The sequence below is a fragment of the Cavia porcellus genome, unplaced genomic scaffold, assembly GCF_034190915.1.
Source record: "Cavia porcellus strain 051 isolate PalLab524CR breed Dunkin Hartley unplaced genomic scaffold, mCavPor4.1 scaffold_6, whole genome shotgun sequence".
Lineage (NCBI taxonomy): Eukaryota > Metazoa > Chordata > Mammalia > Rodentia > Caviidae > Cavia > Cavia porcellus.
Window position 1 is genome coordinate 79,867,119 of NW_026947489.1, and position 15,726 is coordinate 79,882,844.

The 15,726-nt window shown below is 51.2% G+C and overlaps 2 protein-coding genes across 7 annotated transcripts in view; both read left to right on the plus strand.

Annotated features, from left to right (window-relative positions):
• Sez6 (seizure related 6 homolog) overlaps positions 1–7,793 on the plus strand; it is a 47,248-nt gene extending 39,455 nt beyond the window's left edge. The window contains exons 6-17 of one of the 3 annotated variants that reach the window (XM_003469710.5): positions 2,156–2,324; positions 2,458–2,624; positions 3,184–3,378; positions 3,603–3,741; positions 3,844–4,040; positions 4,566–4,760; positions 5,128–5,319; positions 5,422–5,619; positions 6,031–6,069; positions 6,317–6,434; positions 6,519–6,621; positions 6,782–7,793. In XM_003469710.5, coding sequence (XP_003469758.1) covers positions 2,156–2,324; positions 2,458–2,624; positions 3,184–3,378; positions 3,603–3,741; positions 3,844–4,040; positions 4,566–4,760; positions 5,128–5,319; positions 5,422–5,619; positions 6,031–6,069; positions 6,317–6,434; positions 6,519–6,621; positions 6,782–6,814 — 1,745 coding nt within the window. In that variant the 3' untranslated portion in view covers positions 6,815–7,793. The remainder of the gene's footprint in view (positions 1–2,155; positions 2,325–2,457; positions 2,625–3,183; positions 3,379–3,602; positions 3,742–3,843; positions 4,041–4,565; positions 4,761–5,127; positions 5,320–5,421; positions 5,620–6,030; positions 6,070–6,316; positions 6,435–6,518; positions 6,622–6,781) is intronic. The other 2 variants (XM_005003568.4, XM_005003569.4) reach the window with 2 other exon arrangements.
• Positions 7,794–11,192: 3,399 nt separating this feature from the next.
• Positions 11,193–15,726, plus strand: part of Phf12 (PHD finger protein 12) — a 45,068-nt gene continuing 40,534 nt past the window's right edge. For all 4 annotated transcript variants that reach the window (XR_010048221.1, XR_010048222.1, XM_063251150.1 and 1 more), the window contains exons 1-2: positions 11,193–11,379; positions 12,024–12,205. Coding sequence is in view for 2 of the 4 variants with exons in the window: in XM_063251150.1 (XP_063107220.1) it covers positions 11,314–11,379; positions 12,024–12,205 (248 nt within the window). In the remaining 2 variants the exon portion in view is untranslated. The remainder of the gene's footprint in view (positions 11,380–12,023; positions 12,206–15,726) is intronic.

Sequence of the window (15,726 nt, forward strand, 5' to 3'; positions counted from 1 at the left end):
AAATTGAATTCAGTAGGGAATCTGCCTTCAAAGAGCCCACAGTTCCAGGAAAGAGGGGGCACTTAAGTCACCAGTTTTCACAGTAGGAAGTAAAAGATACCAAAGAAGAGACATAAAATGACCTCGGAAGGGAGGAAGCAATCATTCTTAGCTTGGTAGTAAGAAGGCTTCCTAGGAGAGATGACACCAAAGTTTTGACATTTCAGTGGAGAGCTGTGACTTAGGGGCAGGACAGAGAGGGTGCTTAGAGTGCAGAGGGAGGGTCTGACTCTCAGGCCAAGATACTCAATGAGGAGCTGAAGTTTTTGAGAGGAAGGGGGAGGAACTCAGAACTAGCCTTCAGGAGAGCCAGTGGAGTGGCAGTCAGGCTGGGAGGCCGCCAGGATAGAGGGCTTGAATTTAGACAATGACTTTGAGCGTGAAAAAAAGGGAAGGAGTTTCAGAGGCACTAATGAGGGAACAGGGGGGCGTCCCCAGGTTCCAGTCCTAAATGATGAGATCTGAGATTACCAATAGAAGGGGGCTTGCCGGGAAAACAAAGATAGGGTTTGGTCCATGGTATGACAGGCAAGTTGGGTGTGGTGGGGATCCAGGCCAGGGAATGTAGTTCAAACCCGAGGGACAAGACAAGGATGGTTTCCAGAAATGTTAGTCTGGAGAAGCAGGGTGGATTCTTGGAACAGCATAGATGAGGGTGTGTAGGCACAAAACATGATCCAGTGAGGACATAGCAATGAGGATGGTATACAGAGCAAAAAGACTGAAACTGAGCCAAGAGAGCAGCATTCATGAAGAGTTTAAATGCCACTTTGAGTTTGGATACTATCCCAAGGACAATCGGGAGCCACTGTGTGGATTTTAAGCCAAGATATGGTCAAATTTGAAGGGCAGTTCCATGCAGAAACCAAACCGAAAAATGGTTCTGACCTCTGCAGAGATTAGAGACTTACCCTAGCCACAGCGGTACTAATAGGTTACCATATTCTGCTGTCTGGAGTATTTGGAGGCAAAGGTACTATGGATTGCCAGTAGTACACTGGTCTTGAAAGCAGAAGAGGTGGGAGCTTTTACCAGAGGAAAGCACTACTTGGAATCAGCCACTTCCTGCCTAAGACCCTTCTCTGGCCCCACTTAACTGGCAGGAGCTTGTGGCCAAGTAATACAGTAATCCTCACTGCTAGATCTAGCAAGCTTCTCAGTCTCTTCTTGACAAGAGAGGACAGTCCCACACCAAATGAGTCAATCTGACAAGGCCCTAAAGGTTCAGTTCAGGAATGACAGAGTAGTGGTATCTGGATGGTATTTCAGCAAGTGTCAGAGGCCATCTGTGGCTAACAGTTCTGCCAAGAGTGTGGGGCGGATGGCAGGCACAGCAAAGTATTTGTCATCCCTGACTTAGCCCTGCCCCTCTTCTAAAATTCAATCCCTTGTTTTACTTATCTAACACTGAACACCACCTCCGGGCCTGAATTGCAAAGACCTAGTCTGTGCCGAAGGGGATTGTACTTCAGGGACAGACTCGAATAAATGCCAGTGTTTGTTTGTTTGTTTATTTGTTTTGCAGACTTAGGGATCAGACCCAGGGCTTCACATATACTAGACAAGCCAAATAAATTGGAAAATGGCATGAGGCAAAGTTAGATATACCCAAGAAGGTTGGAACCTGAAGGAAGGACGTTAATAATAAAATATCACTGGGGGCAGTAAAGGAAGAGGGGGGGGGTCACCTTTGCAAGGGAAAGTACTATACCCCAGGCCATACAGCTAGGCAGTGCAAAGCCTAATAGGAGTAAAGAAAGCTGCTTATGGGGGCTGAGGATTTAGCTCAGCAGCATAAGCACCTGCCTTGCAAGCACAACGGTCATGAGTTTGATCCTGGGTACCGGTTTTTGTTTTTTGTTTTTAAAAAGAAAGCTGCAAATAAAGTCTCAGGTGTGTGAACAGTTAGGAGGTACAGTGGTGGGGTCCCTCCTGCTTTAAGCTACAGGATCATAGAGCTAAAAGATTGACCTTCAGCACCATGACAGCGAAATTGGCAGGGAAGCAAAAGTCCCTGCTGCCCCACACAGAGGGTACAAGGCTGAGATGGGAGGAAGGCTTGTGAGGAGCCTAGGATGCAGTCAGGGCCCTGCCTCAGTGCCTTTCCATCTCACAGCTGCCTGCGGCGGAGTGATCCGCAATGCCACCACTGGCCGTATTGTCTCTCCGGGTTACCCGGGCAACTACAGCAACAACCTCACCTGCCACTGGCTGCTTGAGGCTCCCGAGAGCCAGAGGCTGCACTTGCACTTTGAGAAAGTCTCTCTGGCAGAGGATGATGACAGGTGAGGCTGTCCTGAGGGGATGGAGTGCCTGGCCTGGACTGGAAATACCCTGCTGCAGGAATGCTCCCCAAACCTGGGACCATACCCTCCTGGATCAGCAGGCAGCCACATAGCTACCATTCTCCTGGCCCAGGCTTATCATCCGCAATGGGGACAATGTGGAAGCCCCGCCTGTGTACGACTCCTACGAGGTGGAATACTTGCCTATCGAGGGCCTGCTCAGCTCTGGCAGACACTTCTTTGTGGAACTCAGTACAGATAGCAGCGGGGCAGCTGCTGGCATGGCCCTGCGCTACGAGGGTAAGCCTTTGGGGCCCTGATGGGGAGCAGGGAGCAAGAGAGCAGGTCTGTCTCCTACACCTTCCTCCTCTCTGCCTTCATTCCATCAGTCCTTCCAAGTCAGCCTCTGTTCCCTGCACCTCCACCCAGGTCTAAGACTGCTACCCCATCTTTGCAGGAGAACCTTGCCTAGACTCAGGCCTTCTGGTCCAAGAGAATTTATTCTCCAGGTTTTCAAAGCAAAAAGAGGCTCCAATACTTGAGGAGGAACTGTATTAAGGGATATTCTAGACTCATGCATGCATATATTCATTAATACACCCCCCAAAAAAAGAATTTATTGAGGCCCTTCATACTAAGCATAAAACTAGACGATGGGAATACAAGAGTGATTGAGATGATTTCCTGAGCTGTAATAGGGATGGATGCACTGGGCTGTTTTCCCCCACCCTGGGCTCCAAGCCTTTGACATATGTTTGTACTCAGGAAGAGAAAGGCCCTGGAGAGGGGGAAGTAGGAGGCCTGCACTCTGTGTTTACCCTAGTCAAGGCTGAGCCTGGCTGGGCCCTGTGGTTTACAGCCTTCCAGCAAGGGCACTGCTATGAGCCCTTTGTCAAATACGGCAACTTCAGCAGCAGTGCACCCTCATACCCTGTGGGTACCACTGTGGAGTTCAGCTGTGACCCTGGCTACACCCTGGAACAGGGGTCCATCATCATTGAATGTGTTGACCCCCATGACCCACAGTGGAATGAGACAGAGCCGGCCTGCCGAGGTCAGTGGACACCAGTGGATAAGCTTGCTGGGGAAGGAAGTGGGGTGGGCACCAGCAAGTCAGCTGTAGAGCCTGGGACCAGGGAGGTCCTGTGACATTTGTGATTCAGCCTTCACCTTGAGGAGGAGGTGGGGGTTCCCAGCAAGGGATGGCAATGGGGAATGGGGAATGTGGCACTGGAGGGAACAGAGGACACATGCCTCCCAGCCTCCCCTGCCTTGCAGCTGTGTGCAGTGGGGAGATCACAGATTCAGCGGGTGTGGTGCTCTCTCCCAACTGGCCAGAGCCCTATGGCCGAGGGCAGGACTGCATCTGGGGTGTGCATGTGGAAGAGGACAAGCGCATCATGCTGGATGTCCGAGTGTGAGTGCCTGCTGGGTCAGGCCAAGCCAACTCTTGAGGTCTGGTCATCTCTTGTGGGGCCCATGCTTGGGCCTGCTCTGCCCTGATGGTCCTCCTCTACAGGCTGCGCATAGGCCCTGGTGATGTGCTTACCTTCTATGATGGGGACGACCTGACAGCCCGGGTCCTTGGCCAGTACTCTGGGCCACGTGGCCACTTCAAGCTCTTTACCTCCATGGCTGATGTCACCATCCAGTTCCAGTCGGATCCCGGGACTTCAGTGCTGGGCTACCAGCAAGGATTTGTCATCCACTTCTTTGGTGAGCTTCTGCCTGCCTCACTCAGAATGCAGGCCCCAATCCATGGCAAGTCAAAGAGGCCAGGGCAGTGAGGCGCTGGAGGGCTTTTTCTTGGAAGGAAATGCTGAAAAGGCTCTAGGTGTCACCAGAGAAAAGAAGCCTTCTTTTGCAGCATGAGATTTGGAGAAGCCGCAGCAGAGCTTCCTAATGAAAATAGGGAACTAAGAAAATGTTTTGTTTTTATCTGACACTCTTTAGTAGAAATGACCGTTTCCCTCACCCTATCTGGTCCCACCTCTCAGGCCTAAGGAACTTACTGAGGTGCTTTTGGAAGTAAGGCCAAAGCCCAGATGCTAACCTTGGCATCTAGGTGACAGAGATACTAGGATAGTCGAGGAGAGATCTTTGACTTTGAAGGAATGAATCTCTGAGCCCACTCAGGCAAGTCTGAGCCCAGAAAAATCTGGTGCCCTCCGGGTGAAGGGGTTATCATAGTCACTGTGGAATTAGCCCAGAGATTGCATCTTGCCACCTCTGTGCCCACAGAGGTGCCCCGCAACGACACATGTCCAGAGCTGCCCGAGATCCCCAATGGCTGGAAGAACCCATCGCAGCCTGAGCTGGTACACGGCACTGTGGTCACTTACCAGTGTTACCCTGGATACCAGGTGGTGGGATCCAGTGTCCTCATGTGCCAGTGGGACCTAAGCTGGAGTGAGGATCTGCCTTCATGCCAAAGGGGTAAGTACCTGTTCTCCATGTTCCCCAGCCCAACACAACCTCCAAACCTCAGTCCTGGGTTCTAAGAGAATCCAGTGAGTTGTCCTCACTGGTAGTGGCATTCTTGAAATTCTTTTACCTCTTACAGTCTGTTTCCTCAGCCATGAAATGGAGATGATACCTTTTCACAGCATTATCAACCAAGTACTCCAAGTATTTGTTCCTGGTTAATAGCCAATCAATGTTGACCCTAATGAATGGGAAAGGGACACATGGGCTTGTTAACCCTGATAAATGGGAAACTGATAGCTGGCCTAAAACAAAACCAGGATGGACTGGCCCTTGCTCAGCCCTCCTTGGGTTACTTTTGTTTATTCCCCACTGCTAGTGACTTCCTGTCATGACCCTGGGGATGTGGAGCACAGCCGACGCCTCATATCCAGCCCCAAGTTTCCTGTGGGGGCCACCGTGCAGTATATATGTGACCAGGGTTTTGTGCTGACGGGCAGTGGCATCCTCACCTGCCATGACCGCCAGGCTGGCAGCCCCAAGTGGAGTGACCGGGCCCCAAAATGTCTCTGTAAGTGTCAGATGATGGATAGGCAGGAGAATGTCTGGTAGAAGATAAAAGGTGCTTCGCCAGGAGGCTGGCATCCTTAGGGGGGCTCTGCCTTCTTTGCAGTGGAACAGCTCAAGCCATGCCATGGCCTCAGCACCCCCAAGAATGGTGCTCAAAATCCTGAGAAGCGGCTGCATCCCGCAGGGGCTACTGTTCACTTCTCATGTGCCCCTGGATATGTGCTAAAAGGCCAGGCCAGCATCAAGTGTGTGCCTGGACATCCCTCACACTGGAGTGACCCTCCACCCATCTGTAGGGCTGGTGAGTGCCCTGCTACCCCCCAAAATCCTAGTGGGCTCCTGCAGAGAGATGTCCAGTGTTGATAACCAGAACCACTTCCATGCCTGCCCACCCCCACAAATCATGTCATCTCTGGTCTTCCCAGTCTCAGCCAGATCCTTCTTTTTTTTTTTTTTTTTTTTTTTTAAACTTTTTATCGGTACCAGGGATCAAACTCACGACCGCCTGCTTGCAAGGCAGGTGCTTATGCCGATGAGCTAAATCCGTAGCCCCGGCCAGATCCTTCTGACCTGGCATCATAAAGACAAATGCTGGAGTAGGTTCTCCTTGGACAAACCCTTCCCACAATCACCCCACTACCTCTGTACTTGTATTAGTGGTTTGGTCCATTGGGCTTACCCACTGTCTTTGGCCCCCCTCCTCTTGTTCCAGCCTCTCTGGATGGGTTCTACAGTGGCCGTAGCCTGGATGGTGAGTTCTTGCCCTTGAGAGCAGGGAAGTGGTCTCCCTGTATCTGGTTCTCATAACTTCTAAGCCATGGGTTCTCATGGCAAATAGAAGGCAGAGAAAGAGATCTGAGCATACCTGGACAAAAAGCTCATTCCCTAACCCTACCCAGCTACAGGAAATGCATCTAGCTGCTCTTGGGCACAGGTGAGGGGAAATGGGCTTACGGTGCCAGGGACCTCTGCTCCAATTCCAGCCTTTGTATTTTCAGTTGCCAAGGCACCTGCTACCTCCAGGACCCTGGATGCTGCCCATATTGCAGCTGCCATCTTCCTGCCCCTGGTAGCAATGGTGCTGTTGGTGGGAGGTGTGTACCTCTACTTCTCCAGGTAAGTCTGAATTCTCTTCCTGTTCTGCATACCTGACTCACTCCTGCCCCATACTCCTGACTTACAAGCTTCTCTGACCCACAGGCTCCAGGGGAAAAGCCCTCTACAGCTGTCCCAAACACACGCTCCCCCCTACAACCGCATCACGGTGGAGTCAGCATTTGACAATCCAACTTACGAGACCGGAGTAAGTATCCATGCCAGCCCTGACACCCTGCCAGTACTCAATCCTCTGCTCTCTTGTGCAGATACCCCTGAGGGTCCCACCAAAACCTCTCTTTTCCTTTTCCTTGAGAAGGTGGACTGTGGCCTGGCAAATCAATATACAAGTTTCCAACTCCCAGCAGTCTCTTTCCTTTGCAGGAGATGAGAGAATATGAAGTCTCCATCTAGGTGGGGGTAGCCTGGGGAATTTCAATCAGCCCTGAATCACAACCCAGCAGCAGGGCTCCTGACTTTCTGCTGTCCCTCCATCGCTTGTATATACCACCTGGGAAGAGATGTCACCAATCCCTCATGAAGTTGTGCCCTTCCCTACCGGTAGTGCCCATCATGACCTATTTAGGGTCTATCCTTGGGCCCAAGTCAGTGGGCACTTGACTGAGTAGAACACAGATGGAGCACATCATCAACAGCCAGCATCCTCCTGAACCTCCTCCATGGCCTGACCCTCCTGCCTGGGAGTCACAGGTAGAGCAGGAGTACCATTCTCCATGTGGCCGCTATCCAGCCCTGGCATGTAGGACTCTCCAGCCAGGCTATTGGTGGTGGAAACTGCACCAGGGTGCTCCTCACAGGACTATCATCGGTGGCCAAAACTGCTCTCAATGGTAACCTGGGGTAGTCCTGGCATGCCAACATTGGGCCCTCAGGGAGGTCTCTAAAGCCCATAAATGGGCATTTTGGCCTCCTGTTCCATCCTGGTGGAGGCAGTAATTCTAAGGAACCCTAAAGGATTTCAGAGACTCTACCCCAAGCTCAGATTGGGCTTCACTGGGTACTCATGCTCCACACCAAAGCACGATACCCCACTGCTTCCTGGCAGCCCTAAACCCTGATGAGTGGGAGACCTTCCCCTGATGTTTATCTGGCTCTCACAAACACTCCCTTTCCCACTAGTTCCTCCTCCTCCCACTATGCTATGGCATAAGGGGCCTGGGCAGGTATATTCTGGAGAGGAGCAGAGGTCCAAAGACCCAGGAATTTGACATGGAACAATGGAGAGCCCACCAGGACTGGCTGAAGACTACTTTGTACATATAATGTATTATATGGGGTCTGGGCTCCAGCCAGAGAACAATCTTTTATTTCTGTTGTTTCCTTATTAAAATAGTGTTTTTGAAAAAAAAAATCAGGCAATTGCCAAGTGGATGGTGCTTTTTTGGAGGGGAAGGAGGCTGTAAATAAATGGGCTATAGACCTCAGGATTAGAAGCATATAGAACCAGTCAATCATCTTTAGATTTTATTTAAAAACCAGGTAGTTGAACAGGGACACTGTACCCAAAAAGGTCAGTGCAACAGAGGCCCCAGTGGTTCATGCCACAGGGGTGTTGGAACCCAGGAACCCAACCCTTCATCCGCCCCCATTGCCTCCTTTCCGCCTTTCTGGCAGGTCTAGAACTACAAGCTGGCACATTCCCAAGCCCTTTCTCAATGCTACTGGACTGCTGACAAGGTCCAGGAAGTTTGCCACATCTCTCCTTTTCTTCAGGGGCAATGCAGCTTAAGAGTCTGGTGCCTAAGTTTCTTTGGGCGCTGGGAAAAGGTCGCCATGCAGGATCTACTTAAGTCTGGCCCTTCCCTACGACTCTCTAGAGATTCATAAGATGGAAGTATTTGCCCAGAATACACACTGCATGTCAAGACGTGTACCCTGGATGGATGCTCTCTAGAGAAAGACCAGGAGGCAGGAAATAAGGAATTATGGGAACTCAGAAGCCAGATGATAAAAATCCCTGATAAAAATTAATCATCAAACTGTGTTTGGTGGTGTATGCCTGTAATCCTAGCTACTCAGGATGCTGAGGATTGCAAGTTGCACGGCAGTCTAGGTAACTTAGTGAGAACTTGTCTCAAAAAAAAAAAAAATTAAAGACTGGGAATATAGTTTAGTGATACAGTACTTCTGCACTTGATCTCCAGTACCAAAAAAGAAACAAGAAAGATAAGCAGCAATTAGTACTTTCTGCTTCTATAGGCTTGTAGCTGGGAGGTATTGACTTCAAACCCTGCCCAACCCTTAGTTCTAACACAAGCTTCTTTGAAGGACCGAGAAGCCCCAGTTCGGGCAGAGAATAGTGCCTAAATCAGCCACAAGAGGTCGCTTCCCGTGTATGACACTTGCTCGCCCCAATTTTCCTTGAACATTCACGGCTGGAACTTCCAAGGTGGCACCAACACCAGCCCTCACTGAGCTAACCTCATCCTCCAAGCTCCAACAGAAAGTTATGTAGTGTGATTAGTTCTCAGCGCATTTGTCAGCAGACCCTCCTCTTATTTCCACCACTAGTCACTCCCTGTTCCTGACCTCAGGTGCAGCTGATGGTGTTGATCAAAGCAAAGCTTTGCTCACTGGGTATGACCCAATGGCTTCCTTCTCTGCTCCATAATGTCTTCAGACTGACACAGCAGCACAGTTGGGCTCTGAGCAGTAGGAAGGAAGCCAATGAGAAAGGTCACCCGAGGTTGCAACTTCTGAGGGCCTGTGGCATGAAGTCCGGCCCCAAGAGGGATAACCTCTGGCCGCTTCTGTACAAGCAATCTAGCTCAATCCTGTCCCCTCCAAAGGTCACATCAATAGTTACAGTCTACTGGGGCCAGGAGGGTCATCAAAAAAGTGAGAAATCAGAAAAATGAGCCAAGATTACACATACTGGCATCCCTAGCCTACCTAATTCATCCTCTGTATTGTCAGAAAGGAACAGCAGCCATCCCTCAGTCAGTAGACAGTAACCCGCCTGTAATTCTTAGGTCTGCCATAAATCCACTGTGACCTAGGCAAATCATTGTTCTCTGCAACTGGAAAAGAGGAGATTAAATTGGACGGGCTCTACATCCTTTCCTCTTCTACAACCCTGAGAATGCAGTGTGGCATAACATTAAAAGTGGGTAGGACACAGTTACATGTAAACAACGTCAATTAAATCCCTAGTATCAGGCACAACCATACAGTTTTCTCCTCCACTGCTTCATCCAGTCGGAGCGGTATTCTGAGGACGACACTTAGGGGAGGAGCAGATGGCAGGAGACCGGCATGAATCCCCGCCCAGAATTCCAGATGAAGGCCTTAGACTACAAATCCCAGCGTGCACTGCGGCAGCTCGACGCTCCCTTTCTGACCGACTAATCTCAGTCTATCGTACCGTATAGTGCCTTGCGTGCATATGGAACTACGACTCCCACAATCCACCGGATCCCTCACTATTCTTGTTCCCAAGAACCTATGCGCTTAAATTCGCCCTTTGAACCTCCTTGCGCTTTGCAAATTGGGAGTTAGAGTTCTATGTGAGCAGGTAGCTGGGCGTTGTCAGGACTACGGATTCTCCGCCTCTAGTTTCCTTTGAAGAGCAGTTCGCAGAGACAATGGTCAAGAGAGGGTAATAACGGGTAGGCAGAACTTTGCACGGTGCCATGACCACTCTAGGCATGGCACTTGATGCTTGAGTTAAAAGTTAACTGTTAGGAGCAGGAGAAAAGTGGAAACACCAGCCATCCCACCCGCCACCCAAAGCGTCGTTTTTTGTCGCAATGGCTTTTCTCTTTACCAATATGGCGGCCTTGTCCGGCCACACCTAATGTTGAACCAAATGGTCCAATACAACACCCTTATGAATACTGCCGTTATCCACAGCCTACCAGCTCTGTTCAGCACCACACCTTGCTCCTTCCTGCTCGTATCTGAGGACTCTGAGAGCTTAGTAGTCTTTATCCCATTACCAAAATGGCGAAAGAAGCTGCTTTCTTACGAGGTCCTACAGGTGTCAATACGCCTGCGCGGGAGCCGGCTGTGTTACCGGGCGGGAGGGGAGGACACCCAATACGCCTGCGCGTGAACAAAGTCCTCTGGGTCTATACACAAACATCAATGGATGAAAAGTCCCCGGGCTTCTGCGGCTGCGCCATGACCCTTATGAGCTTCTCCAGGCGCCTGCGCGAGGCCCCAAGTCCCGCCCCTTTAGTTCAGTACGCTGGCGCAGAGCAGAAAGGCGGGGCTTCAAAGCTCCAGACGAATGCCAGCGCGGCTGCGCGCTGGGGGGTACCCCCTCACCGCGGCTGCGCGGGAGCCCTGCCGCCGGCTGTCACTGCGGTTGCGCGCGGCAAGCGGCGATCCCGGGGCGCCTGCGCGGGTGGCTTTGCGGGCGCTCGCGGTAAGTTTGCGCCAAGTGCGCGGCAGCCGGGACGCAGACGGCGGCGGCGGCGAGAGGCGGAGCCCGGGGACCACCCCCCATCACCCTCCCCCCAGTCACCTCACGTACCACAACCTCACCTAACCTCTAACCCCCCCGCGACCGATTCCCCCAACCCCGGGATGGCAGCGCCCGCCAACCTTCCCGGCCGAACCAGCGGCCGCCAGCACCGGCTTTAGCCTGTGGGAGTAGGCCCCGCCAAGGCCCGACTCCCGGAGCCAGGACCCACTGTGCAACCAGCCTCCTGGCCGGGCTGAGGGGCCGCTCCCCCCTCACGGCCGTGGAGAGGACGCTGCCGTCCCAGGGACTGGGGGCCGGGGGGTGGGGGGGAGCCAGGGCGAAGAAGTCGGGACCCGTGTTGGAAAAAAAGAAGGGGAGCCGGGGTCAGGAGCGTCTCCTTCCCCCGTTTCCCCCCTCCCCCCGGGGTTGGGGGGGCCGGAGCAGAGAGCGCCCAGCCCGGGAGGTGGATGAATGTGGGAGAAAATGGAGACCAAGACGATCGTGTACGACTTGGACACGTCGGGGGGGCTGATGGAGGTAAGACTGGCCCTCCTCATCCCTTTCCCCAGCGCCGGGAGGGAACCTCCGCCCTCCGCCCCACAAAGCCGGCCCCAAGCTCGAAGCGCCAGTGGGCCTGGGGTGGGGGGGCTCTTCCTTACCCAGTCTTTAACCTCCCATCTTTCCGATCTGGGGACCTAAGCTCAGTCTCCGAGGACGTTTGCAGCAGTTTCACCTACCCGCCGCCCTCGATTCGCTCTCCCGAAGCTCCAGCCCACTCCATCTCGTTGCACCGGCGGCCCTCCCCACCCCCTTCTTGTGGGCCCCTTTGTGCTTCCCCCAGCACGTCCGGGTACCGGGCTTCGGGCCTCTCCCGAGCCGGGCTTTGGAGTCCCCCACTGTCCATACAAGGAAGTGGCGAGAAGGGAACCGCACACCCTCGCCCCATCCCCCTACCCTGATCCTCCCCATTTGGAAGACGCTGCTCTCGTTGTATTGCTGGAACGCGATTAGGGCGCGCTCCCTCTGGTTCTGGGGGCTGAGAGGTTCTGGCAGCAGTCTGGATGGGAGGAAGAAGGACAAAAGGGGGGAGAGGGGTGGGTGACGGAGAAGCTGCGCCGGGGGGGCGAAGGATTGCCCGGGAGCTCCGAGTATGCACACACACCGTTTGTATGTGTGTGCAGCAAATCCAAGCTCTGCTGGCTCCCCCCAAGTCGGACGAAGCAGAAAAGCGGAGTCGGAAGCCCGAGAAGGAGCCCCGGAGAAGCGGCAGGGCCACCAACCACGACAGTTGCGATAGCTGCAAGGAAGGTGGAGATCTCTTGTGCTGTGACCACTGCCCGGCCGCCTTCCACCTCCAGTGCTGGTAAGGCCTGGGGACCCCTTTGGAGCCCCTCGGCGAACCCTCGTCGACTTGTTCTTTTACCCGGCCTGCCCCTGCCTGCCAAAATAACGGGGAGCCTGCAGCCGCTAGCTGACTCTCTGCAGCTGCTGGGCCGAGCGCCTCCCCGCCCCCAGATGTCTGCCAGGATCCGGCCGTTTTGCTGGGAGGATCAGTCGATGGGTCTAGACCCCAGGGTGGCAGTTGTTAGGAATGAGACGAACCCTATCAGAGATTAGAAGTCGCTGGGGAGCTGGGACCGAGCGGCCAGAGTGCTTGCCGGCGGTGGCGGGGGAGGAAGGGGAGGAGCTCCGGGGCCTTGTGCGGCTCCGCGGCCCGCGCGCCCGCCGCCCTCTGGGCTCCTACGCAGCCAGGCTTTCCTTGGGGTGGGTGCGCGGAGCTCCCGGCTGCGCTGGTCCAGCACCCTGCGACCTGGCGCTTGCGGCCCTGGAGGGAATCATGAAAGGTGTCTCTCGAGTCCGCCTCTTCTTTGCTTCTCTGTTTACAATATGGCGACCTGCCTTTAAATTATATTTTTATTCTCAGCGCCATTTTGGCTGCATATATGATTTGCAAACGTCTCCCAGAGAACGGTGGAGGCAGCCCCAGCGTCCCTTCTGCAGAATCTCCTCGGGGACGGGGGCTGGGATCTGGCCGCTTTGGTCCCTTTCTCTGCCTCGGCCTGCCCCCTGTTGCCTCTTGGAGCTGCCTCCCTCCTCCTTCTTCCCTCCCCGTGCCGCTGCCTCTTAGGAAATCGGGCCAGGTTAGACAATTAGAATTGCCCTTGGGCGCTGATTTCCCTTCTCCGCTCCGGATCGGCGAGCCCTTTGCCGCAAAATTCTTTGCTGCTGGGGCAAGGTTGTGTGCGGTGGTTTCGGAAAGGCATTTTTAAGGAGCTGAGAGCTGTAAAGCGGTGCACTCCGCTCCCCACCCCCGCCTTACTGAATGTGAGGGGAGGGAGGGGAGAGACTCAGGAGAGGGAGGAACCTGGGTTGAACGCCCGCTGCTTGATCCTCCTCAGCAGCTCAGCTCAGAACAATCCGGTAAAGAAGAGTTTAAACTCCATCTTCTACAGACAAATCACCTTGCTCGCCGTAAAAATCCCACCTCTGTGCAGCGAACCCACATTGCATCTTGTTCGCTGGGTCTTGTTCTGTTCAACAGTTGACTGAGGCAGGCTGGAGAGAGATCGAGGAGCGCTACCTGTTCTGTTTGTTCCCACCCTTTTTGTTTTGTTGTGATAGGTTTTGGTTTTCATTTATGTTACTTTTCTTTTCTTTTTTAGCTTTCCGTTAAAAGAAAAAATGAAATTTTCTTTAAGGTCTCAACAGTTCTATTCACATTCTGCCTCTTGGTTTGTGGAATAGTGCCTACTATATTTGTACTAATTGCAGGTTTTGGAACACTTATTAGACAGATACTGGCAAATTACTGTCTGTGGTCAGAAGTTATGTGGGATGCTCCCATTACCATTCCAAAGATACTTTCACCCAGGAGGGTACCACATCTTGGCTTGTAATGTTGCAGGGATAAAAATTATATCCTGGAGGAAGCATTGCTGCTGGCCTTTAAATTTTTATTATGAAATGACTAATATCAACAATAAAGGTCTGGTTTTTAGTCCTTCCTGTGAGGTGTGATCCACCTAAAGAAAGTATCTATGGGCAAGTTTCTTTTGCTGTTTTTGAGCACAGGAAAGATTTGTACCGAGCATGTTGTGTTACTTACTGGTTATACCCACTTGCTTATGTGTTTGATTGTGCTTGTCTGATACATTTTAGTGAGACTGTGTTGTAGACTTAATTTACTATGAACTAGTATCCCCTCCCCCATGAAGTGGCTATTAACCAAAATCGGTGACTCCCTGGTCAAGTGAGCATTTGATAAGCTCTGTATTTTTAAATCTCATTTAACAAGGTTGAAGTTATTTATTAGAAACTTGAAGCATGGGAAAAAAATGTGCTATTTTGCTTGAGATCTGGTTTTTAAACCCTAAAATCTAACCTCTAAATTTTTTTTTGTCTTTTTCTTTTTTATCGGTACCGGGGATCGAACTCATGACTGCCTGCTTGCAAGGCAGGTGCTTATGCCACTGAGCTAAATCCCCAGCCCCTAACCTCTAAATTTTTAATCATATAAGTTTAAGTCTTGTCAAATTGCAGCAACTAAGTTTCTACTTTAACTGAAAGGAGACATAGGACTTTGAGCTATTGATGAGATTCAGGTTTTCCCAGTCTGTGCATTTCACTGATGTTTTTCCTCCTAGACCATGAATGGGAACTGGTAATAGGTTTGAGAATTGTAGTAAATGAAGTAGAGGCTTGTTTCACGCCTGCAATTCTCCCTTTGAAGATGTCAGTACTGAATGTTGTCATTGACCTGAGTTATATCTGCATCACAAAACATTCTAGTGAAAAGGCAGGAAATCTTTTAAATAGGAATTGCCTAGATGACTTTCATTCAGTGTGTAAGGCTAATCCTACTTTTCTGCCTTCTAACTCATATTTCATCCACAAAAAGTAAACAACTGGCTTCAGCCGCTCATTTCTTTAATCCCAGCTACTGGTGAGGCTGAGGCAGGAGTATTGAAAGTTCAAGGCCAGCCTACGCAATTTAACAAGGCCCTTTCTGAAAATAAAAAGAGCTGGAGATGTAACTCAGTCCCCAGTATCTCACATACACATACTCGTGTGAATGCATGCACACACCCACGTTCCTATGTCATTAACCAATTCAATCCAAGTAGTGAGATCCAGCAGTTAGAGTTTCCTGCGTGCCTTTTCATTACTGTGCCCTTAAGGTTGCTCATTTGTACCACATATGGGGAGTGAGATTGGGAGATATGTCTCCATTTTCTCTGGCATCCCTTTTGAATTGGCTAAGATTGAATTATTTAAATAGCAAAGTAATAATAAATTCCCTCTTATACAAGAGTGACACTGGAATTTTACAAATGCTGTAATTAAGGACTGGGGTTTAGCTCAGTGATGTAAGTACCTGCCCTGCAAGCACAAGGTTGCAAGTTCAATCCCTGGTACCAAAAAAGAAATGCTGTAATTATAGTGCTGTTATATTTCTCCATTCAAAGTTCTGTGACACAAGTCCTCAGTCTTTCATGTTCCTTGCCAGTTCATTGTGAAATGTCTAGTAAAACGTTCCAAAAGTGACTCGGAGGCAGACTTTATCTCCTAGGTTTAGTGACATAGTCATTAGCCACGGGATTTTTCTAAGATAAACTACTAAAGGAAGTGCCTGGTCAAATAAGCTGTTTTAATTGTCCAGTCCAGTGCAGTTATGAGGAACATCACCTATTCCTCATTAGATGGGAGGAATTCCTATTTCCTGGTTTTCCATTATGACTCTCTGGATTAGGGAATGAATTGTCCTCTGCTTAGTATCATAATCTCACTGAAGAATTAAAATAGAACTGGCAGGTGTGGTAGCATATACTTGTAATCCTAGCACTCGGGAGGCTGAGGCAGGAAGATTGCCATGAGTTCAAAGCC